Raw genomic sequence first — 23,944 nt, 5'->3', positions numbered from 1 at the left:
AGAAGGGAAGGACAAAGATAAAGAAGGCGACACAAATAATACGAAACCTCCACATATGGCAGCTGCAGGTCGGACTAGCACGGCCCACGGCAGGCGGCGTCCCACGGTCCACAAACCAGGTGGTTGGAATTCGATTGCGTGGGGATGCCGGCAGGGGTCGCAGTGCTGTGGCTTGCCGGCTGATATGGCACCGCCGAAGCATCATGATATGCGGTGGCAACGTCTGCTGGCAGAAGCAAGTGAGTGTCGGCGTGCGCTGCGAAACGGCAGCGAGGGCAGCGTCGGCAATTGCTAACAGAAATCGATGTCGCAATCGCGCTGGCGCGGAAAAATTGGACGCTGGCTTGAAGAGCACGTCAATTTCGCTATCTCGCGGGATGCGCCGGGGTGGAGTGAGAGGAATCGATAAGGTGCGGCACGGGCTCAGCAGTGCGCCGCGGGAAGAGAAAAAATTCGGTCAGAGCAACGCGCACCGACAACGGCCGAGCACGCGTAACGGATGTCTTGCGTCAGCCCTCCCTGGACTCACCTATTTTTTTCCCGCCACATCGAGCGGTCCGGTGATCAGCGTGTCTCGGGGTTGCCGCTCGCCAGATGTTCATTGCAGACAGAGAGATGGCGATTGGACGATAAACAAGCGGCTCCTGGTCGAGAACATGGCATGCAGAGGCGCGGGCTTCCAGAAGGCCATGGATGCGGGGGTGTCGCTGCGGTCCAACAACCCTGCGACGGCGCCGGCCGTCGGAGACAGGCACGAGTCGTGCGCCCTTGCGACCGCCCTGTAAACTTCAGCGCTTCCACGGGTCTTCGTCTGGTGGCTGTTGGCGACGGGCCATGACGAGCAGGAGTGGCGGGCGCCGTGGTGGTGCAAGAAGCCAAGGCGATGCTTGGAGACGGCAAAGCTTTGGTTGGCTTTGGTTGGCGATGCTTGCCCCGGGGTTGGCGGCGGGGAGAGGCCCAAAACAGGCGGGCTGCCGAACGCCTCCACGCCCCATTGGCCCTCACCCCTGCTCCGACCTTCCTAATCAACGTTGCACTGATAACGACGTCGCAATGGTCCAGCTCTCGCCGACGCCGGTCGCTGGTGCAAGAGCAATGTGTCTTATTTAACGTCGAGCTACAGACCGTCCGGCTCCAAAGCACCACCCTTCCTCGTGCCTCCCCCCGCCTCACCAACCATGCCTGGCGACATCACCGACAACAATGTCGTCGACAAGGTAGATCCTTCCTTGGTCGACGGCCAGGCCGTCCCTCAAAGCGAGTTTTTCGACCATGATCTTCCCATTCCCACCGAGGAGGAGCTTCGCACTCTTCACCGCGTGAGCGAGAAGATCCCTTTCAAGGCCTTCACCATTGCCTTTGTCGAGTTAGTTGAGCGTCTCTCCTACTACGGCACCACCCAAGTCTTCGTCAACTTCATCCAGCAAGATAACCCCGGAACTTCCACCGGAAAGGCCCTTGACCCCAGCGCCGACGATGCCCAGCCCGGTGCCCTTGGTATGGGCCAGCAAGCATCCACTGGTCTCACCACTTTTAATCAATTTTTTGTTTATTTAATGCCATTGGCAGGCGCATATGTGGCCGATTCTTATCTGGGACGTTTCAAGACCATTTGGATGTCTGTTTGCATCAGTATCCTGGGCCACGTGATCCTCACTGTATCGGCCGCACCCGCCGTCATGGCTGTGCCCAAGCATGCTTTGGCGGCTTTCGTCATCGGTCTGATCATTATGGGTGTTGGCACTGGTGGCTTCAAGCCTAACATCTCTCCGCTCATCGCTGAGCAAATCCCCCGCAAGATGTACGTCCACACCAAAAAGAACGGCGAACGCGTCATCGTGGATCCGGCTGTCACGACCGCGAGGGTCTACAACTGGTTCTACCTCTTCATCAACATCGGTGCCCTCGTCGGCCAGCTGAGCATGGCTTACGCCGAGCGCTACGTCGGTTTCTACCTCTCCTTCATGTTGCCGACTCTGCTGTTCTGCGTCGCCCTGCCGGTTCTCTTCTTCTGCCGCAAGTGGTATGCCCACACGAAGCCTGAGGGCAGCGTGCTGGGACCTGCCGTCAAGCTCCTGCTGCTAGGAACCAAGAAGCGCTTCTCCATCAACCCCGTTGCCTTCTACCGCAACCTTCACGATGGCACCTTCTGGGAGGAGCTCAAGCCGTCCAAGCTGGGCGTGGCCAAGCCGGCTTGGATGACGTTCGATGATGCCTGGGTCGACGAAGTCAGCCGTGGCTGGAAGGCGTGCAGCGTCTTCTTGTGGCTTCCCCTGTATTGGATCACGTACAACCAGCTCAACAACAACTTGACATCTCAGGCTTCGACCATGGCTCTCCACGGCATCCCCAACGATGTTCTTTCGAACCTCGACCCACTTGCCCTGATTATCTTTATTCCCATCTGCGACATCTTCATCTTCCCTGCCCTGCGCAAGGCCGGCATCAACTTCACGCCCATCAAGAAGATCACCGGCGGCTTCTTCACCGGCAGCATGGCTATGGTCTGGGCTTGCGTTCTCCAGTACTACATCTACAAAGATAGCGAGTGCGGCGACTACCCGTCAGGTGATGGGTGCGAAAATGTCAGCATCAACGTGTGGGCGCAGACGGGTTCATACGTGGTAAGTGTTCCAGGACCCTGCATACGCCGTCAGTTCTAATTTGCCCATCTAGTTGATTGCTATCAGTGAGATCCTCGCCTCCATCACTTCGCTGGAGTACGGTTTCTCCAAGGCGCCCAAGAACATGCGTTCGTTGGTTGCCGCCTTTGCGCTGTTCATGAGCGCCATTTCCGCCGCTATTGGCGAGGCATTCAACCCGCTGTCGACCGACCCACTTCTGGTGTGGAACTACGGCTCCATGGCCGTTATTTCCTTCGTGGGTGGCTGTCTCTTCTGGTTCTGCTACCGCAAGCTGGACGCTCAAGAAGATGAGCTCAACATGCTGCCCACCGGCCACATGGGAAAGACGAGCGAGGCCTCCGACGTGGAGCGCAGCATTAGCGTAACCCACGAGCCGGTGCAGGTGCAGGAGAAGGTGTAGATACTGAATCAACAAAAAGTAGTAACGCTGGGAGTACGGGATTTTTTGGATTGTACCCCAAATTTAATCATTCAAAAGCTTTGATGCGGTGCGAAATGCTTCGTGATGAGTAATTGGTCTCCGCAACAGCCGAGCTTATCTACCTTGTCAACCATCAGATGTGCGACATTTTAGCTCCCAGATAAGCTCATTCTTCGCTTTCCATTTCGCGTAAAGCTTAGGCGCACGACAACTACAGAGGGGTGTTGTAGCCGACAGCTAGCGCGAAGAAGAGCAGGGCTCTGGAATAGAGCGTAACCATGCCTCAGCGCTTCTTTTTTTGACAAGAAAAAGAAAAACAATACGTGGGTAGTTGAAGCTATCGTCCGGACGAGAATGTCGAATTAAAAATTCTACATACACGTCCGGACGATAGCTTCAACTACCCATGACACGAGCAAATAAAAAATCCACGCTAGCCATCGCTGGGAGAGGGGACTGCACGCCTGTAATGCCAGCGGGAAACATCCATGCGCGTTTCGCCATTCACTCCACGGTGAGTGCCGAAAGATCTGAGCCATCGTGACTAATTTCTTTCAGCATCTACACGGGCGCTTCAATCACACGCTTTCAATAAGTCTCACTGCTGTGTTCCCCGGCGAACGGGCCTCGTATGGCCGATGCTGATGAAAAATTTGGTCAGCCTGGACATATGCAAGATCCCCGGAGAAGGGTCGCCCGATCAAGCGTGAATCCTGCTGGAAAGAACAGGTGCACAGGGTCTGCAAGATCTGGGCGATGGCGCGGGACGGGAGCGGGGAAGCCTCACGTTGCGTAGGCCGTGCATAATTTTTGCATAATCGTCGGCATAACTCAAGAATGGTCGGGTACGGATACAGCTGCTTCCACGCCGCAACGCCTCATTGCACACACGGTTGCAACCGTTCAAAAGGTGGCAAGAATCCTGGTTGAACCTCTTTCCTTCGCAGCAGTGGATCGAGTGCCCTAGACTTTTATCATCTTTTGCGTTTCCACCCAGGGGCTCGGATGCGATCTGTTATACTTCAAACGCCTTGATTGCTGTCACATCCTGCAGCGGCGCTACGCTACCGAATACGCTAACTGGGAACAGCAGAAGCGTTGCGAGGGGGCAGTAAGTCTGATCTACCTTTCATGCGCGAACCCAACTTGCAGCTCTTTTCATCTCCTACGTCTACTCGTACAAGCTTTCAAGCCATGCCGGTGGTCATTCAAACCCCCGTTGTATACACATAGATGTGCTTCATCCTGGACCGCCATGTCCCAGCGAGTGACGTGTCGAGGCCACTTCATCATGCTGCTGCGCTCAGTCGAGCCTTGTACATGGTCACTTACTAACTGCTCGGGTATTGTGTAGAAACTATCCCAAGATCAAACAAGATCGATTACGCAGCTTCTCGCGCCCTACGTTTACTTCCACCGTACACTCCCGGGCCAAGATAGAAAAAATTCCTACAAGAATGGAGACTGAAGTAGAGAAAGGTATTGGCAAGGGCATTGGCGGTGAAGGCATAAGCAGGGCACCGAGCACATCGGCCAGCGAGACGGTCAACGGGGAACAGCAAAACCGACAAGAGCAAGGTCAATCGCAGGATGAAGATGCAAACCTGGTATGGTGGGATGGCGATGATGACCCTGAAAACCCCATGAACTGGTCAACCAAGAAGAAATGGTCGAATCTGGGGCTGATGTCTTGCGTCACCTTCATCACGTAGGTTTGAACATCGGCTTGGGCGTCTCCCGGGTACCAGCTGACGCTTTTCCATTATAGCCCCCTTGCCTCGTCCATGTTTGCTCCCGGTGTTCCCCAGGTCTTGAAGACGTTCCACACGACGAACAATCTTGTAGCCACATTTGTGGTGAGCGTGTACATTCTAGGATTTGCACTGGGCCCTCGTAAGTCTTTCTGTCATCTTCTCCATTTCATTCACTGATCGACTCGTAGTCATCATCGCTCCCCTCAGCGAAATGTACGGCCGCGTCCCCCTGTACTGGGCGGGTAACTGTGGATTCCTGATCTTCACTATCGCCTGTGCCGTCTCCGATAGCCTCGGCATGCTGATTGGTTTCCGTTTCCTGGCCGGCTGCTTTGGCGCAGTCTGCTTGAGCCTTGGAGCAGGCACGATTGCCGATGTCATGCCGGTTGAGAAGCGCGGAGGAGCCATGGCCATCTTCTCAATGGGACCCTTGCTGGGGCCTGTGATTGGTCCTATCTGCGGTGGATTTTTGGTCGAGGCGAAGGGCTGGAGGTGGTGAGTGGCATTCAGCGCTTCTAAAGAGGGCAAGGCAAAACTGACTTCGTCTCAAAGGGTGTTCTGGCTCCTTGCCATGTTGGTGAGTGGTTACCGTCCAACGAGAAACAGTACATACTAACAAGCAACGCTCACCAAGGGTGGAACGGTCACCGTCGCGTGCTTTATCTTCCTCCGCGAGACGTACGCACCCACGCTCCTTAGGCACAAGGCGGCGCGTCTGCGCAAAGCTACCGGCAACGCGGCGCTCCGCAGCAAGCTGGACACGGGGGTGCCGCACCGGGCACTGCTTATGCGGGCCATCATCCGGCCGACCAAGATGCTCTTCCTCAGCCCCATCGTGGGGCTGATGTCGCTGTACGTCGCCGTGGCGTACGGCATCCTGTACCTGCTCTTCACCACCTTCACCTTCGTCTTCGAGGGCCGGTACGGCTTCAGCTCGGGCACCGTCGGCCTGACCTACATCGGCATCGGCATCGGCATGATCCTCGGGCTGGCCATGGTCGGCAAGCTGTCGGACGCCACGCTGCGCAAGGTCAAGGCGTCGGGCGGCGCCATGAAGCCCGAGCATCGCCTGCCCTTCCTTCTGACCGGCCCGCCCGCCGCCTGCATCCCCGCCGGCCTGCTCATCTACGGCTGGACCACCGAGTACCACAAGCACTGGGCCATCGCCCTGTTCGGCACCATGCTGATCGGTTTCGGCTTGCTCGCCTGCATGGTATGACCTCCCCCCCCTGATCTCCAGCCATGCCATCTAGAATATCACTTCGTCGCTGACCGTCCCATCTCATTTCCTCTGCTTTAGATGTGCGTGCAAACCTACCTCGTCGACGCCTACACGCAGTACGCTGCCTCGGCCATGGCTGCCAACGCCGTGCTGCGCTCCGTCTTCGGCGCCGTCCTGCCGCTGGCCGGGCTCGACATGTACAACGCCCTCGGCCTCGGCTGGGGCAATACCCTGCTCGCTTTCCTCGCCCTGGCCCTGCTGCCCGTACCCATCGTCTTCAGTCGGTACGGCGAACGCATCCGCCAGAGCAAATTCGGGCAGGTGAAGTTTGATTGAAAAGGGGGGTCCGTATCGACGGGAGGCTGTGGTTTGTAGTCCCTTTGTTTCCCAACTTGATTTTCTTCTCTTAATCGTTTTTAAATGCTTCGTTGTCCAGTAGGGACATCAGAAAGTTGAATGCCGGGGGATGTGTATTCTTCTATTTCAAAGAAATGCATCTCAAATTAATTGAAGTATCCGTAGAGGGCTCATTCTTTAGAGACAATTACGCAAGTATCTATTCGCAAGTATTCAGCTACTCTGCCTATTAAATACAGAAGCTATGTCCAGCTTCCGTAAAACATTGAACCGTAACTACCTTGGAACTTAGTAACCGTATTCAAGGCAGCAGAAACCTGCACAGTATATATGTGTGTTGAATGAAGTAAAATGGATGAACGTCTATCCTAAAGTCAATGGTGGCATGGGGCGTGTATTGAACCCCCACTCTGAACACCTAGGCTGATTAATCACAGTGCATTAATATGATATTAAATTAAAAGTGTGTAAGTGCAGTGGTCTTTCCTTGGCATAAAATGAGTTTCGAAATGGGTCTTTAAATTTATGGGTTCTGCTTGAGGTTGTTTGTTCCCATAGCCGTGTCTGAGCTGACGCCTCATCGCCGTATCAGCCAATCTCCGCCAGCAAATACTGAGCCTCCATCTTTCTGTTGATATGCCCATTTTGGCATGTTCCGCGAAGATGCCTTGGTAGGACACTCCGAGACTAGTGGTGCCTAAAGTCCAGGTGCAGCTCTCTCATAGTCCGATCAGGGAACGGAAAGCCGAACGAGCTAACGTACCAAACAGTCTTCGCTTTGCCCTTCCTACCAGATCCCCCTAGAGGCTACTGGCTCGTGACTCTGATCTCCACTAGGCCCACAATCCACCGGCGATCTCTTAACTGTCTCAGTGAGCTCTTCCTTCGTCCTAAAATCCTGTTCGGGGCTTGGGGTACACTTGCTACCATCACAGAATGCCACTGAAGACGATTTCCATCAGATTAGTTGCACTCTGCTTGGCATTTGAATTTGAATCCTACGCCAAGATACAACATTAAATCCCACATTCACGTCTGGATGTTTTTTTTTTGACTACCAATGTAGTGAGAAGAGTTTAGCAACCATTTGCAAACTACTGAACCACGGCACTTCTCATTAGAATTACCCGGAATGCTTCTCTATAGTACTTAATGAGCACTCGACGGCGAGTGAACTCGAATATTGTTCACGCACATTTTCTACAAAGCCTTGATACACGTGTGGTACTGAAAAGAACGTATTCGACGTGATTTGCCCCCATACCCACCAGCACGAAGTCCTCACCAACTTGTGCATCGACGCTGCATCACAGATGAAGCTTCTCGGCTTTCGATTGCCCTTTCTTGGGGCCCACATTCACCTCTTATGCTTCTCGAAGCATATTAAGCGGCAGCCTCCCCTGGTAGACGCATGCAGGCCGTATTCCCCTTTCTCGTACCATTTAGCATGCCCAAGAGGCTCTACTGGCTTGTACTGTGGATTGAGAAGCCGGAGGTCGGATATAACAGGGCTACACGAGCTTCCAGGAGACGGCTCGTATCTGTTGCCGGTGTAGGAGGATATTGTCAGTGCGACTCGAGGTTCTCGTTCAACTCTGGTCACCAACACCACGGCTTTCTTCTACTGAAGGTGAAGGCGACAGACCAGTACAAGCTAATAGTCAGCTCGCACCGAGGACAGGAATTTTTAATGTAGCCTTGATTGGGTCCATAATCTCGTCTCTGTACGTTCAAAGTCAACTGGATTCCATACCTCGGGAATTCCATGACCAATGCGGAGCGTATATCAACGACGTAACAGCTTGCGATAGGATCCTACAATCCAAGGTGAAGCATCTTGATCAAATCTTTCACAACTAAGTTAGCCTTTCACTAAAGACGAGCTTCTTGGGCTACCTTGATGCCGCCACTAATATGCAACTTACTGACAGGTCGTCTGTAACCTCTCCTTTCACGGGTAGGGAGAGACTCGCCATAAATTTTTGAAGTTGTTGGATGGAGATTTTTTCAATAGCGGTATGCTATTCAATTTGAAGGTTGAAATTAACTGCGAATTCAATGGGGTATCGGACAAGGTATTTATGTGCACATCGGAACAATCTGGATTCATCGCCGGAGTAACCAAGAGCAGCTATGGGTCGCGCCATCCAGTTTATCGCGCAACGAGCGAAAAGGTCTGGGTGCACAGTCCACTCCGGCGGCTCGGCGGCTGTACGAAGAAGCTAGTTGTTGGGGAAACTGGTATTTACCTCAAATCGCGACGCGTCCAAATGCCATGCCGGCATCTCGGCAACACATCTACAAGGTCTTTGGCGTCACCCTGATGCATTTTGTTGTCTTTGAGATCTTTTTAGGCGCTTGTGTTCAGACAATTCGGACCGTCTTCCTGCCGTTGCCATAGTGCAGCCTCGTTGTCGCGGCGGCGTACCGCTCGCGACCGGACAGGAGGGATCCGCACCAAGAACCAGCGAGCGAAAGCATCACCCGAGCCAATCAGGTAAAACGAATGCTCACTGGTTTCTTATCAGGAATGGTAGCGGAACGGAGACGGCGGCCGTTGCTGGAGCGCGGTTTTCGTAGCTTACCAGATGCCTCACCAGGCCTTTTTGCCCGGAAATGGTTTAGGACAAAGGTTGCCAGGGAGAGGCGCCAGCCCTTGCGCGGACAGCGCGGGTTACACCCCGACATGGGTTCAAATTTTCATGGCGTTGTCCTTTTTGCTGGCGGGGTAAAATGGAAGTGTTTGCGCGGAGCTTTCGACGCCGATGTCAGATTTTGGGGGCTTTTTTGTTTTTCCCTCAATGAATTTTGCAGCGCCCAGGCTGATTTGCTGTCCGTCTTACCGGCAAGCAAGGTGGCGTGACGCGTCTTTCTGGCGCTCAGCTGGGCTGATTGAGGAATTTGGATTTTCGAGGCTTCTTGGCCGTGAGAGACCTAAAATTGGACACGATTTGAAATGTGACTATAGTGAAGTGATGACTCGAGGCGGATTACTCGATTAGGGGTGAAGGATGTGTACGGATTCCCCGAGCCAAAGTCGACGAGAGAGGATCCGAGGGATAAGACCAGTGCCGGAGCACGTGGTATGCCTCTCAGTAGTACAGCATTTGCCAGAACGGACTAGGGCCAGGCAGATGTCAGCTGAAGTAAGGTTAAATATTAGCGGTCGCTTGACAAACCAGGATGGGACGTGTAACGAAAACGAGCGAAGGGAGGCCGGACGAGCGGCCGTATCGGCGATGGCGAACGAAGCATGCGAACGTGGTTCGGGGCGACGGTGCATAGTCGCGGGTCTCCTGATACGGCGAGGCAGACGTGGATCTGCAGTAAGATGCGGTCTCAGTGCACGCGGCAGCAGAGGAGAAGACGACAGATGGTGTTGTCTCTTGGCTCAGAGGAGGATAATTGTCGGCGCGGAGTGCTGTTCAGTCAGCGCCAGACGACGAGAATACGCGTAGTGAGCGCCAAGGCGATGGTGCAGTGATGGTGAAGCAGGCCAGAGCACAGGGCTGAAGCGAAGCCACAGGGCTGTGGGGCCACCCCGCACCACCAGTGGTGGGTATTTTTGCGGCGTCAGCGCTACCCCGGGCTGGAAGCAGTAAGCTCCGTCCTAAGCCTCTGGCTGGCTGCGTCGCCCGGCATGCGCCGACGCCGGCGAGAGCGGGCGCGAGGAATACCAAGAGCCTTGGCTGGGTGTTGAGAGGGAGAGCTGCGAGGTGTTGGTGGTGTCGGTGCAGCGGTAGCGGGTGATGTCACGACTGAGCGCTCGTCGGCTCTCCAGCCGGGTCGCGACTGCCCTCTGCTCGCCAACAACCTCTCGCAGCAACCACGGACCCCATCGCTCTCTGTTGATCGCCTGACCGCTGCAGTGCGCGAGCGGGACGACCCGACTTGTGACGATGCCTGCTACCGTCGACCCGGCTGCGACCCGCTCTCGAGCTGCCGCAACCTGCACGACTGTCAGATCCGTCAGATGCTTAATCGCCTCGACGTGGTTGCCGCAGCGCTGTTGCTTGGCCCACGGCACCCTGCTCCTACTGGCTATCCGATCGCCCCAAAATAGCGGCCCACGCGGTGTGGCGCCTCATCACGCCTTCTCTCACGTCAAAGTATCCTTCCACGCCTCTCCTGACTGGCACACCCTGCACTGGCTGCCGCACTGTCCCTGTACGAGACCAATCGCCGCCTCGGGTCTCCGCTGACGGTTGCATATGCGAACATCCTTCCACCCTGCACCGCGCCGCCGCCCTGCTGACTCCAAGGAGGAGGCGGCTCAACCTCATGTCACTTCCATGGTTCTTCCGATTGGCCCAGTAACCAACTGCGCCGACATACTGCCTCCCTCCGCCTGCTGTATTTCCTTTTTGGGCAAAAACCGTCGACGCAGAGATCATGGCATCGCCTGCTCACACAGCCCCTGCTGGACAGCCCCGCCGAGACGTTGCCCCCAGCTACCAACACTTTATAATCCATCATGGCCCCATCCCAATCATGCCCATCTGCAGCTCACCATCTTTACTCGCTTGGAGATACAAGCTCTTTGTCCAGCACTCACTTCTGAACCCCGGGCTTCTCTCAGCCCATATTTCCTTGACTTTCCTTTTTCTTTTCCACTTCTCTCACTATCACAATGTCTTTCATTGCCAGGTCCGTGGTAAGAGGTCTTGCCGCTCGGTCTACCTTCACAAACGAATCGTGGACCGGTGCCTGGGAGGCTCATGGCAGCACCCAAGGCAACATCTCTCCCCAGGCCAGAAACGGTATGTTCCCCACCTTTTCTTCCACGCCCACCCATGCCTGACTTTTCCCTGTAGGCGGCGGTCCCCTGGGTACTGTGGATGCACCACATCTGCCTTTCTGCATAGGCCAGCCTCCTTGGAGCGGCCAGAACCCTAGCATGCCCAATACCGGCGTTACACGAGAGTACGACTTTACCGTCACGTACCAGGATATCGCCCCTGATGGCGTAACAAAGAGGGGTGTCCTCGTCAACGGCCAGTTTCCCGGCCCGATGATCGAGGCGAACTGGTATGTTTCATTGCCGCCAACGTCTTGGAGACCGTTGCTGACTTTTCTCAGGGGTGACTGGATCCAAGTCACCGTCCACAATGCTCTGGGTAAAGAAGAGGGCGAGGGTACCTCGATGCACTGGCACGGCTTCACGCAGAAGGAGAGCCAGTGGATGGATGGCGTTCCCGGCGTCCAGCAGTGCCCTATTACCCCGGACGACAGCTTTACCTACCGTTTCCGTGCCGACCAGTACGGTACCTCGTGGTACCACAGCCATTACAGCGCGCAGTATGCTGGTGGAGCTGCCGGCGCCATTGTCGTCTACGGCCCGGACAGCGCTGGCTACGACATCGATCTCGGCCCTGTCATGCTTTCCGACTGGTATCATGCTCAGTATTACGACATCGTGAAGGAGACCATGCAGGCCGACCCGACCGGAAAGAACCCCACGCCCCCGCCGCCATCCGACAACAACCTGATCAACGGCTTCGGCGAGTTCGACTGCTCCACCACCGACCTGCCTTGCGTTCCCGATGCCGGTGTGGCCAAGTTCAAGTTCACCGCAGGAAAGAAGCACCGCCTCCGGTTGGCAAACACCGGAGCTGAGGCCATGCAGAGGTTCAGTATTGATGGCCACAAAATGACCGTCATTGCCCACGACTTCGTTCCCGTCCAACCTTTCGAAGTGACCGCTTTGACTCTCGGCGTCGGACAGCGTGTCGATGTCGTTGTCGAGGCTACCGGCAAGCCATCGGATTCCTACTGGATGCGTTCGGACATTGGCCTTGACGGCTGCAACGCCTTCAACAAGGCTGCCTCTGAAGCCCTCGCAGTCGTCGTCTACGATCATGCTGATCCCAACGTCGTTCCCGCCTCGACTGCTCAGCCCGACGCGAAGTTGACGGTCTGCAAGAACGACGACATCTCGCTCGGTCTCCCGTTGCACCCCGTCATGCCCGACCCCAACCCGTCTACGACTACGGAGCTCCACATCACCAACGAGTGGAACGGCACTCACTGGCTGTGGCACTTTGGCGGACCGTCCTACCGCGCCGACTTCAATGACGCTCTGCTGTACCAGATCCAGCAGGGCAACGCCGAGTTCGGTCCTCAGAGCAACGTCCACGACTTTGGTTCCAACAAGTCGGTCCGCTTCGTCATCTACAACGACTCGCCTGCTCCCCACCCCATGCACATGCACGGCCACAACTTCTGGGTGCTCGCTGACGGCGTCGGCCACTGGGACGGCACCATCGCCAACCCGAACAACCCGCAGTACCGCGACGTCCACGTCCTGCAGCCGGCTCCGACTGGCAGTTCTTCCTACATGGTCATCCAGATCAACCTCGACAACCCCGGCCTCTGGCCCTTCCACTGCCACATTGCCTGGCACGTCTCCGCCGGCCTCTACCTCAACATCCTCGAGCGTCCCAACGACATCAAGAAGCTCGCCATTCCTTCCTCATTTGGCGACCAGTGCAAGGTGTGGGGCGAATACACTGCCACCAACCCCATCGATCAGATCGACTCCGGCTTGAAGAGAAAGGCCATGCCTCTCTAGGCTGAAGCACCTGCTCTCCTTTGTTTATACATACATTGCATACACCGTTCAAGGCGTTCAAGAAGGCGAGTCCCACAAGCATTTCGGCGGCGTCGTTTTTGTTCTTTCATCAACCTACAGCACGTGTCTCGCCCTCACAGCGAGCAGACGTCCTACAGTAATTTCTTGTCTGAGCTCTTAATTGTTAATCGCAACGAACTGTACGCGCTTCTATATAACCCCAGCTGTAGATAGGTCGCCGGAAGCGCGATTTGGTATATAGGATAGTAGTATATAGGGTCCACGAGAAGAAATGACGAATAAAACACACCTTCCAAAGCATAACGTCTTCCTCACATCATGGTTGTCGTTTTCCGCATGTGATTTTTTCCTGCAGGAGGGACCCGTCTGTACGGTTCGTAGCGCACGCGCGCAGAACCAGCTGGGCGGGTATCCCGACTCGCTGCAACTTCGAACGTCGCAACCCGAAGATGCGGTTTTAGCAACGAGCTGGAGTCGGGCCGCCGAAAGAACCCTTGTTTTGTTGGTGGGTGGGAAAAAATCGTCACCCCCACACCCCCATCGTTTCCCCGCTGAAATTGTCATCGGTAGTCCCAATCCATCATCTACATCTTCCTCCATTGTTTTTTTCAGCCGTTCGCTTTGATCCATCACCACTGCGGCTGCCGTTCCCGCATTCCCACCATCCCGCACAGAGCACACCCTAGCCACGGTACCGAGTCGGTGAAGGATGAACAAAATTTTGTTTTGCACTGACCGCCTTTCCCGATCCCATGGCTCTGGGCCGGCGTCATGGCGGGGGATTTTTTTTTTCTGGTGTTGTTGGCCAGTGTTTCGCCTTTTTCCCGTCCGTAGTCGTCGTTGACCGGTCGATCCCGTGACCGAGCCATGTGGGGATGGTGCCGCTGTCTCGGATTTTGCTTTCGGCGGTGTTTTTAACCTTTTGCGAACCACAGAATGGAACGAGAAAAGAAAAAATAACGGTCGTTGACCCCTCTGTCGTCATTGATGATCCGTGCATTTTTCTTGCCGAAGAGCTGTTGTGGGCTGCCGTCTGCTTTGCTGGATACTGTGGAGATGGTGACGGCCGATCTTCGCCTCGCTTCTGGGTTGGTGGCTGGGGGGCCCCATGTGGCAGGGCGATTTCCTTGGGGAATTGTAGTGGAGTACAGGTGTGCAGTCGTGGAAGATACTGCACTCTTGACATGGGTAGCTGGAGCGAATGTCTGGACGTAGCAGATATAAAAACATCCCGACGAAGGCTGCGACTATCCATAAAGTGCAGCATGTCTTACGACACAATTTGAACTCATAATCTGATTGACTACAATTCACACAATGCTGGGGAGCTGAAGCGATTGTCCGGACGTGATTGTCTAATTTTTACATCGATATTTGCGTCCGGAGAAGAGCTTCAGCTCCCCTGATTTGACAATTTAATTCCGGTAGCTGAAATTCAGCAGTCCTTTTTGTGGGGCTGAAAGCACAGTGCTGTTAGCATTCACTCCATAAGACTGTCGATGCGCTTGTCACTACCGATGATGGAAGCTTCATCGCGGATCTGATTGATGGCAAGACCCAACCCGAGTTGCATGTCGGGATTGATTGCCTCGTCATCATCGTCTTGAGTGCCAGGCTTTTTAGTTTCTCTGACATCAGGACGCGCGATGTTCTGCTTCGGCACCCCGTGGAAACCCCACCAGGGCTTGAATGAGTCAACGAGTCCGTCGAAAAGCGCTTCAGAGTTCTCTGCGCGAGCATCAGTAGGCCAAGCCCCAGGGAAGGTATGACCTTGTTCGACGACTTCGACAATTTGACTGATTTCGGCTTCCGCGAGCATTTGACACCTCGTCTGCTTCAGATCGGACCCGACCTTCTTTAGAGTCAGGTCGGTCGACTGGAAGCGAATCACGGAAGCCGTGATGCCCAGCTTTTCGAATTGGACGCCGCGGCAAGAAGAAACTTCTTGTTGGGCTTGGCTGTGGCAGCACCAAGCAAGTACTCTACTATTTCCCCTCTCCACTGCGGCTACTGCAGCTTAAAGCAATTTGTCATATTAGAAATTGAGGCTAGATGATGTCTTATGGAAATTTTTCAAACACGTTTTATCATTTAAATGTCGTGCGCTGACGACGATTCCTTCCCACATGTACTCGTCACATGCATTATCTGAAATTCGATATAGCACGATTTTCCCGTTTCATCATCGACTTTAACTTACTTAAAGCCCAGCTAGCACTCTAAGCGTTGTATACCACATTCTTAAGTCTAATAGATAGATAGTAGGGTATAATTATTTCTCTATATAGTTAACCTCTATTCTAAGATCTACTATTCTTAGCGTTAGCTACTAGTTATAGGTACCGTATTAGATCTATTAGTATAACAGATCTATTAATGTAAATTATACTTTATTAGCTGTATCCGGAGTCTCTTATTTGTCCGCCAGCTTTACGTTCTTATTAGGAAGAATCTAACCTATACATTCTTAACTTGTCTGAATAATACGATTGGTCCGTTATACTAATGGGTCTGTTACGTTAATAGGTCTAAGACGGTAGATGTAATTTCGAAACCCCGGTTTCGTAGGAAGGTCGAGCCGAGATTTGCGGGGATCTGTCCCACCGCACAAAAGAAAAGAGCAAAACCCAACAAAGCTAGTAGGAGAAATGAGGAAAACGGAAAAAAAAGATAGTCGCCCGACGGGAGATTCGAACTCCCAACCCCAGGATTACTGCGGGAAGCAGGTAAAAGTCCTTCGAAATATTAGTTAATGAATTTTAAGCATAGTGGTAAAGGTTAATTTACCTATGCGCTAACCGATTGCGCCAGCCGGGCACGGTATTAGAGTGAATTGGAGGTAATCAAAAATTGTTGAGTATATATGCTTTAGATATGTAGTCAAAGTAAGTTTTCCAACGTAAATTTTCTATTACAACTGCCGCAATTAAAAAATAGGGTTTAAATAGCCTTATAAAGCTCTTGCGTCTATACTAGACAGGAGACGAGCTTGCGGTAAGATATATTAATGTTATATTACCATTCCTAAAGTTTAAGAAACCTAGCTTCCGGTTAGAAAATTATCCGGCGCACGGTTAGAATTATCCCTCGAGAACCACTAAGAGTAAAACCAACTTTTAAAAACATCGCGATAGATTTCTGAAATCTGGAGAAGGTGGCAGACTAGTTCCTGGCAAAGCTTTCTAGCATTGCGTCATAGTTCGCGGGATGTACATACTTTATCGTTGCTCCCACGCAAACTGCCTTGTGTGTGGCAGTTAGAAATTTCCCGACCGTGTGCCCGTTGCTGAAGTAGTTCGAGACGAGGACATGCATGGGATACAGTGCAACGCAAGAAGCAGATTTGCTATCAACAGTTTGCGCGGCCCTGCTCAAGGCAGACCGTACGAAGTAGCTATAAACCGAGTAGTGCGAGGGGCACACATAAACATTGTGCACGTACTCGTCCTTATTTCGAGTCTGCATCGCGGAGTGAGCGAGTCCAGGGAGGCGAGGGGTTGCCAGCCAGGCCCCGAGACGGTAATGTTGAGCATGTCAGCGAGGAAGGCTTTCAATTGCGAGGTGTCTCCCTCGTCGGCGCGCTCTATAAGCATCGTAGCTTAACGCATATAAGATCTGGGAGCTGAGAGAGGTCGGAGATCAACTTCCAGAAGCGCAACCGCGCCTCGCGGCGTGCAGAGGGCCGAGTATCGCCTAGAGCAAATTTCTGTGATGAACTCTTCGGACTTACGGCGACAGGCAATCTCAATGGCGAAACAAGTGCAGAGAATTGCGTTGCGCGGACGACAGATTGCCTCAAGGGCTGGGCTCATTCCAGAAGACCGATCGTCGCATCCAGCGAGTTGCGATAGTGAAAGAACACCATTGAGACCAATATGAGCAGAGAACGCGTGTCATCATCATTTGCAAAATCTGGCTTGGATGCACTACTTAATTGGACGACTGCAGAGGCATTACCAACTGGCAGCCTTCGCTCGGCTTTTTGGTTCACCGTCACGCGGAAGAACAAAGTTCAAACCAGATCCACGACCCGTCAGACCATTGTCTATGTATAATTCGAGTATGGAGGTGTGATTCAAGCACTCACATACTTCGAAAAGTGTAGTTAGCTAGCACGTAGCCAAAAAAAAAAAAAAATCTGATGGCAGCCGCCTGCCGTGGCACCCATGCCTGTAAAAGGACCTCGCCTTCCTACCCCAAACTTTCCCCTCTTTTCCTCTTCTTTACGAGGTTTGTACAAGCCTGTCTTAGATTGTCCTTTTTCTTTTTCTTTTTCTTGCCGCAAGCCAATTCCTCCGACATCGTACGCGCTGCAGTCCTACGAGAACCCAATCAAAAAAGAAAATAAAACAGGCGCAAATTCAGCCAAAACGCCCCAATATGCCGTCGGCAACCTTCCAGATGTGCAATTTTCGACACCGAGAGATGACGAAAGAAAACGCAGCCCATACGAAAGAAACTGTGAAGAGAAAAAGAGAAGCCAAGCCAACTTTCCTTGCCGCGTGTACCTCTTTGCGTCTCCACACGGGCTTCGGTCCCACGATCTCGTTGTGGGATGAGGGATGTGAGTAGGTAGTAGAATTGGAGCTTGCACGGCGCTTACGCAAGAGAGTTCCAATACCTGGCTCGTCCCTGGCGTCGCCTTCCGTGCCCTCCCTTGCCTTCCTCTTCCGGGTGACTTTGCCATATTCCTGATTTTCCGGCACCCAGACAGCATCGATGGACTGGCAGGCAAAATCTTCCTCAAAGCAATCGTCATTGACAGCGCAAACAGCTTTGTGGACGTCAGGTTGGTCAGCTTCTCATCGCCGGAGTTGTTGCATGCGATCTGCACCAGCCTGGGGTGTATGTACTTGTCTCAAGTCGTCATTCAGAAGATGCAGAACGTTACTTCCATAAACTCATGCTGAAAGCACTTCTCAATGGCAATCTCGGGATGGACTAAAGAGTTCGATTAGCATCCTGCTGAGTAAACAAGTTTTAGGCCTGGCTTACAGGTCCAGTACAGGGACACGGCAACGTTCACGTTCCACTGCTCTAGCCGGATCTTCTCTTGCTCTCGTTGTGTAAGCTCGAAATAGTCGTGGGCCCGTGGCATGACGGGGCTATCGTCAAACTGAGGGAGATTGATATCTTTGATCCGATTGATGACGGCCCTGCGGTCTTCCTACTCTCCCTTCCGAGCATATTTTGCCGCCTTGCTGTTCCGGTTTCTGTCAGGGATCTCTGAGCAGAACTACTCCTGGTGACATTGTTCCAGCTCGGTGAAGAACTTCTCCTTGTACTGCTCGAAAGTTTTTTCAACATGGTCGCGCTCTTTCTCGCGGTTAAACCTGACATCCTGGCCCTCATCTTCCTCAATGCCCAGCGAGGTGTACACATGGAGGAGGTTCCTGAGAAAAGCCTGCTGTCAGCAGGAGTTTCTACTCAATCCGTCGAAAAAGGCATAGCGCAAATGCATTGTTCTTGCGCAAAAACACCTGGCTTTCAACCTTGTGTTAATTGTCAGAGCGCCTAGGGGCGTCATGAATAAACCGAATACTTTTCTCAAACATTGTGACGGTGGTTCTCTGATTTTGGAACCCTCTCGTAAGTCTCCACCCAGACCCTACAGACTCAACCAACTTAACAAACACCGTCACAGTTGCTTCCCTTGCGATAGCCATCAGCCCAAACCCTTGTGCTGGTTATTTGGCTTAATTCAAACCGTGCTCGTCATGCGCCTCACCTGTACAAAGCAGTCATCGGGATCTCGCAAGCGCCTGAGGTATGAGTTGCATGGTCTTTCCCCCGACGGCTTCCCTCAGCATTCGCAATACCTCCACAAACTCGGATGCAAATACTGGGTTTCACTTTGATGTCATCAACTTCAACAAGGCTGGTTCAGAGTAAATCGCACACAGCTACCACCGCGTTCAACTGACCAAACCAGCAACGACCTCGATACCAGTCAGCTCAGACAATGCACTTTTGAGGGATATCGGCGCCTTTGTTTTCCTCAGATTACCTCGTTCATCTGGAAAAGTACACATGGAGAGAGCACATCGTAGGAGACTCAGGAGGCGATCGAGCGACAGCGGAAACAACCCACGCACCTTCAGTGCAGTTTTCTGTTTGTGATGGAACCATGGAATACGTAAGTGAGATGAACTCTGATTAGATACGAGCCAGTGCTGATTTTCTTTTCCCAGGAAACCTCCCTGCCGCGCCTCCCACTCCATCCCAGAATCGAGGAGACGATCAATCAGCGAAACAGATGGTGCCTACCCGCACGTCACCATTCCGCGCTCGTATCTGACCCGCCTCACGAAACCCCGCTCACCGACCCCGACACTCATGATGAAGAACTCTCAAGCAAATTCGACGAGACCCAGTCCTGAAAGCAAGACAACTACAGACCACTGGTGACAAAAGAGGGTACATGGGATCATTTTGGTTCTTTTCTGGCTAGCAGTAGTGGAAGCCGGTACATATATTTCTTTAGCGGGCTGGCTAGGCATGAAGCGGGCTCGTCAAGACCGCTCTTTCCTGACTTCGCAACTGCTTCCTCCGACCGACACCATCCTTTGCTTCACCCGCGAGCTGCACAAAGGCTAGGAAGTAATAGTTTGCCGAGTAGCTTCGCCTCTCAAGCGACTTGAGCTTTCCCACCACAACGCTCCGACAGCAGCGTCGCGCAGATTCCACTTCTGGTCACACTACGCTTACTGCTGAATTGTCCAGAAAGCACCTGGCACTGACGTTGACGATCGGCCCAAGGCACAAGCATTCCCTCAGACCGAGTTTGGAATTCGGAAGGACAAGATCCTCATTAATCTCGACAACGGACAGCGCCTCAAGGATGGAACGAGCTCAATCAACAAACCTTTCACTAGCCACACGTTCAGTTTGATCTAGAAGTTGCTTGCAACAGGTTTTGAAGCCAAGGAAGTCCTCATTGTCACTCTTTACGCTTCCCAGAGGAGACAGTACATGGCAGAATTGCGCCACATGAGTGCTGAGAAGATCCATTGGGCTCCTCAACGCTAAGGACGACTTCAAGGCATGCATTGTCGACGCTGTCCAAGGTGGAGAAGTGGACATTGCCATTGCCGATCTGGTTGCCGCAGGTGAGCAAGCAGCGGTGTTCGTTCAAGACCGCTGGCGTTTGGATGTCGTCGTTAGTCACGTCCGAGATAGCTTGACCATCGTCAATGACTCCAACAGTGTCGGGCCTGATACGCATAAGTCATTGAGGCTGGCAAAGAAGGGCAAATGGAAAAAGCTCACCAGGAAGGACCTCCACGCCGCCGCCTTGATCTAGTTCACAAGCAGGGAGTGGCTCACAGACCATACAGAGCCCACCGAGTCTGCTATCGACATCTAGTGGAGCCTGGCAGAACGAAATTGGAGATTCTTTCACGGTTGTTGAATGCGACAGCGCCGGAATCACACAACCCGCCCTGACAACGCTGACGGTAGTCCCTGGTGCAACTTTATGGTGCCGGTTTCGATGTGTATTCACAAAGTGGAAGTCGCCTAAAATCTTAGGACACTATACATGTCAGGAACTGAAGGCTTGCCGACAGGATCTCTGGCCTATATTGCTCAAGCACGATCCCGCTGAGCCCCCCGCTGATCGACCCCTTCACTCACGCAGATGTCACTGAAGCGAAATCCGAGATGGACAGCGAGGATCCCAAGCAGTACGACAAGGCCCGACTACAAGACGTGCAAGCGAATGGGAGTACTCTGCGCCGCTCGTCCCGCTCTCATGCTCGGGCCGACCTTCAAAACGTACAGTGGGTAACGGGTGCCATCGAGCAGCTGACGGGCCTCAATGAAGAAAATGAGTGAGACTATTGTCATCCTTGCACCACACAAGCGTCAGCGCGAGGAGTGTGATGACCAGATCCTCAAGCTTCGTCGCTCGGAGAACTTGACGACAAGCGACGTTCTTCGTACTGCCACCGTCGACTCTTCCTGGGGCTATAAAGCAGATATCGGCGTCTAAGATCTCGTTCATGTCAGTGTTGGCAAGGCTGTTGACATCGGCTTTATGAAGGACGACTGTCGTATTAATATTGCAATTACGCGTGGCAAGAAGGTCTTTTTGACAGTCCGCGGTGAGTCTAAGGGCTGACTCGCTGAATTTAAATCCAAGATCGACGAGGGCGAGAAATCCTTCGAGCCCAGTATTGAGAAGAAACCCCGTGCGCTGATGGACCACATCATCACACTACGCCAGAGGGTTCGCACCACCATCGTTGACGCTTCCACTCTCACGGAGCCCACAGCTAAGGACCTGCTCAGTCCTGACCACAATGTGGACAGTGGCACCAAAGACCAGACAAAGATGCTGCAGGCCGGTCTCGTAAGGCTTTTGACAGAGATGCAATCATCCCAAGGTACCAGACTTACGATGTTCATCCGGATTGAGAACAACTTCCACCACACCTTCACCACAACCACCGTGCTGGACGTGATTCAGCCTATGCCAGCAGAAGAGGAGACGTGTGGAAAACTCATTGGGAGCGTGGTGATGTTCTTTTACTGGGTAGCATTCGGAATCAAAAGCTCACTGAGAACGAAAGAGTATTCCTTGAGATGACTGCATTGTGTATACGATAGGAGACCTCAAAATTCGCCAATATGAACTTGAATTCGCCGTATATGAGAAATGAGGCAGGTGAGCTAAATATTTGAGAGATGCATAGTTTGGAATTTGACATGTAGGGAGCTGAAGCTATTGTCCGGACGCATATGTATCATTTTAAATTCTACATCTACGTCCGGACAATAGTCAGCTGCCCATATGTTGTCTTTAAGTACCGCAACAGACGTTAAATCAAACTCCATCTGCAGTTGCCGTTGAAGAACAACAAAATGAAATGTCCATGGAGAACGTGAAAGGGTCGCGCTTGCAGAAGAGGTTTGTCGTGGAGCCTCCATTGTGGTGAAAGAGCAAAGCGTCGAACATGGGCTTCGTTACAGATTCACGCTCACAAAAGCTTTGGGGAAGATTGGTATACCAGAGAATGCTCTCTCATTTTCCTTTTTGGTAAAGGTTTTGCGGCGCTATCTAATGTCTTCCAGAGCGAACGCTAATTTGCAACACAACAGGGATATTCATACTCCCGATGCCAATGCAACCATCCTCTACTCTACGCAAAAAACTGCACTCCGTGATTATGCAAAATGTACGCTGCTATGCTGAGATGTAAAACATAAAAATGAAAAAACGAACGGTGATGCAAGCTTCCAACGATGACAAATGAGAATCCAGGAACGATGGACAACACAGCCAAATCAATACGCCGAACACTGCGGCTGTGTCTGGGCGCGCAGGAAAGCCTGCGCAAAGAACTCCTGCATGGCCACGTAATGGAAAAGAATACCGCCGAGCACCGCGACATGCCAGATGTTGTGGCTGCCGCCAACGTAGTCGAACATGCCCGGGCACCAGCGCTCGGGAATCTTGGCGGCGTAGAGCACAGCTCCAGTGAGGTAAACGGCAAGGGACTTGACGATGGGGGCGTAGAAGTAAATGGCCCAGAAAAGACCGCGCGAGTGAATGAGCTGGACCACCGGAATAGCACCGGTGGCCGAGAGCGACACGTAGAAGCAAACACGGGCCCAAGCCATGTCAGCACGGTTGAAGGTCGGGTGCCAGGGCAAGATGACGCCGCCCACGCCAAGCATCAGAGTGGTGCCCATGTAGATCCAGCGTGAGACGGGCTCGCAGTAGAACGCCGTGTACTCGGTCGTCATGATGGAGGCTGCCACGAGGAGCGAAATTCCCGTGTAGTCGACGCAGGCGAAACGCTCCATCAGCTTCTGTTCCGAGATGCTGCTCATAGTGTGCCACATGGTGCTGCAGACCAGGCACTTGCAGGCAGCGAAGAAGAACATGGCGGCGATCAAGATGTCGGATTTGCTCGACATGTGGAAGTTGACGCTGGTGGGATAGAAGTAAAAGGCGATGGACAGGACGATGACCAGACCGATGGCGTGGGACCAGATGTTGAAGGATTCGTTGGAAAGATTGAAGACGGACAGGATGCAGTCCAGCTTGTCCTCGTGGAATCGGTATCCCTTGAGGATGTGGGGGTTCACGCGCCAGGGCTCCGGAAGATCCTCGTACCTGATCAGGCCGTGCTCCTTTGCTCTCGCCAATGCGTGTCCCACGGCATGCTCCACGCTCTCCTTCATGCTGTCCTTGGCTCGTCTCGCCTTCTCCAGACCCTCGCCCATGACTTCCTTCGCCTTGACCTTGGCGTCGTGCATCCTCCGGTGGCCCTCGCCGTAGATCTCGTGGGCTACGGCCCGTACGCCGGCGTCCCGCATGGCGTAGGCGCGGGCCTCAAAGTCGGCCAGCGTCAATTCCAACAACCGGATACCCTCGTGCACCTTCTGCTCCATGGTCTCCTTCCGCGCCAAGGCATCCTGGTGGATCGTCTCCAGGGTCGTAACAAGGACGCTCGCTCGGCGCTTGCCGGCGTCTATTACGTCGTTCCTCACGCTCGAGCACGAGTCGCGCACGGTGTGGAGGGTGTTGTAGGCACGCTCAATGCCGGCATCCAGCTTCAGTTGGCCGTAAGATTCTATAAAGTCAAGGCGGCGCTCAAGCTCGATCAGAAATCGGTCGACCTGCAATTTAGACTGATTAATCTCCGCTCGGACTTCCCTCACACGACGCTGCGGGCGCACGCACCAAAACCTGTACGTTGTCCTCCATGGACCAATTCCGGCGGTGATAGGAGGAATGCCTGCGCCGGCGCAGCTCTTCTCGGCGGACAGCGAGACCGGACGAGGTGCCGATAACGGGTTCCTCGTAGGACTCGGTCATGATGGACGTGGCCGTGCACGCCATGGTGGGCGGGAGGTGGAAGCGCGGTCGAAAGCAGTGGGAGGCGGCGGTGAAAGGTGGATTCAGGCGCTGGTCGTCGAGGTCGGCGCAGGTGCGGAGGTGGT

At 53.4% G+C, this 23,944-nt stretch overlaps 5 protein-coding genes across 5 annotated transcripts; 3 read left to right on the top strand and 2 right to left on the bottom strand.

Moving 5' to 3' along the window:
- Positions 1 to 1,178: 1,178 nt before the first annotated feature.
- On the top strand, positions 1,179 to 3,045 carry LTHEOB_2835 (Oligopeptide transporter; the record flags this gene model as incomplete). Its single annotated transcript, XM_035511691.1, has 3 exons — positions 1,179 to 1,497; positions 1,570 to 2,624; positions 2,677 to 3,045. The coding sequence occupies 3 exons, from the start codon at positions 1,179 to 1,181 to the stop codon at positions 3,043 to 3,045; spliced, it is 1,743 nt and encodes a 580-aa protein (XP_035363561.1).
- Positions 3,046 to 4,523: 1,478 nt separating this feature from the next.
- Positions 4,524 to 6,378, top strand: LTHEOB_2834 (MFS multidrug transporter; the record flags this gene model as incomplete). Its single annotated transcript, XM_035511690.1, has 6 exons — positions 4,524 to 4,774; positions 4,835 to 4,959; positions 5,009 to 5,315; positions 5,373 to 5,397; positions 5,455 to 6,033; positions 6,121 to 6,378. 6 exons carry the CDS (start codon positions 4,524 to 4,526, stop codon positions 6,376 to 6,378), a joined length of 1,545 nt encoding a protein of 514 aa, XP_035363560.1.
- A 4,651-nt stretch (positions 6,379 to 11,029) lies between these two features.
- LTHEOB_2833 (Ascorbase and cu-oxidase) lies at positions 11,030 to 12,970 on the top strand (the record flags this gene model as incomplete). Its single annotated transcript, XM_035511689.1, has 3 exons — positions 11,030 to 11,159; positions 11,214 to 11,427; positions 11,479 to 12,970. 3 exons carry the CDS (start codon positions 11,030 to 11,032, stop codon positions 12,968 to 12,970), a joined length of 1,836 nt encoding a protein of 611 aa, XP_035363559.1.
- Positions 12,971 to 14,471: 1,501 nt separating this feature from the next.
- On the bottom strand, positions 14,472 to 14,810 carry LTHEOB_2832 (Amylopullulanase; the record flags this gene model as incomplete). Its single annotated transcript, XM_035511688.1, has 1 exon — positions 14,472 to 14,810. One exon carries the CDS (start codon positions 14,808 to 14,810, stop codon positions 14,472 to 14,474), a length of 339 nt encoding a protein of 112 aa, XP_035363558.1.
- Positions 14,811 to 22,279: 7,469 nt separating this feature from the next.
- Positions 22,280 to 23,843, bottom strand: LTHEOB_2831 (Hly-III-related protein; the record flags this gene model as incomplete). Its single annotated transcript, XM_035511687.1, has 2 exons — positions 22,280 to 23,620; positions 23,685 to 23,843. 2 exons carry the CDS (start codon positions 23,841 to 23,843, stop codon positions 22,280 to 22,282), a joined length of 1,500 nt encoding a protein of 499 aa, XP_035363557.1.
- Positions 23,844 to 23,944: the final 101 nt, after the last annotated feature.

This window comes from Lasiodiplodia theobromae, assembly GCF_012971845.1.
Source record: "Lasiodiplodia theobromae strain AM2As chromosome Unknown scaffold_7, whole genome shotgun sequence".
Taxonomy (NCBI): Eukaryota; Fungi; Ascomycota; class Dothideomycetes; order Botryosphaeriales; family Botryosphaeriaceae; genus Lasiodiplodia; species Lasiodiplodia theobromae.
The sequence above is the reverse complement of the archived record's forward strand: the minus strand, read 5'-3'. Positions and strand labels throughout refer to the sequence as shown.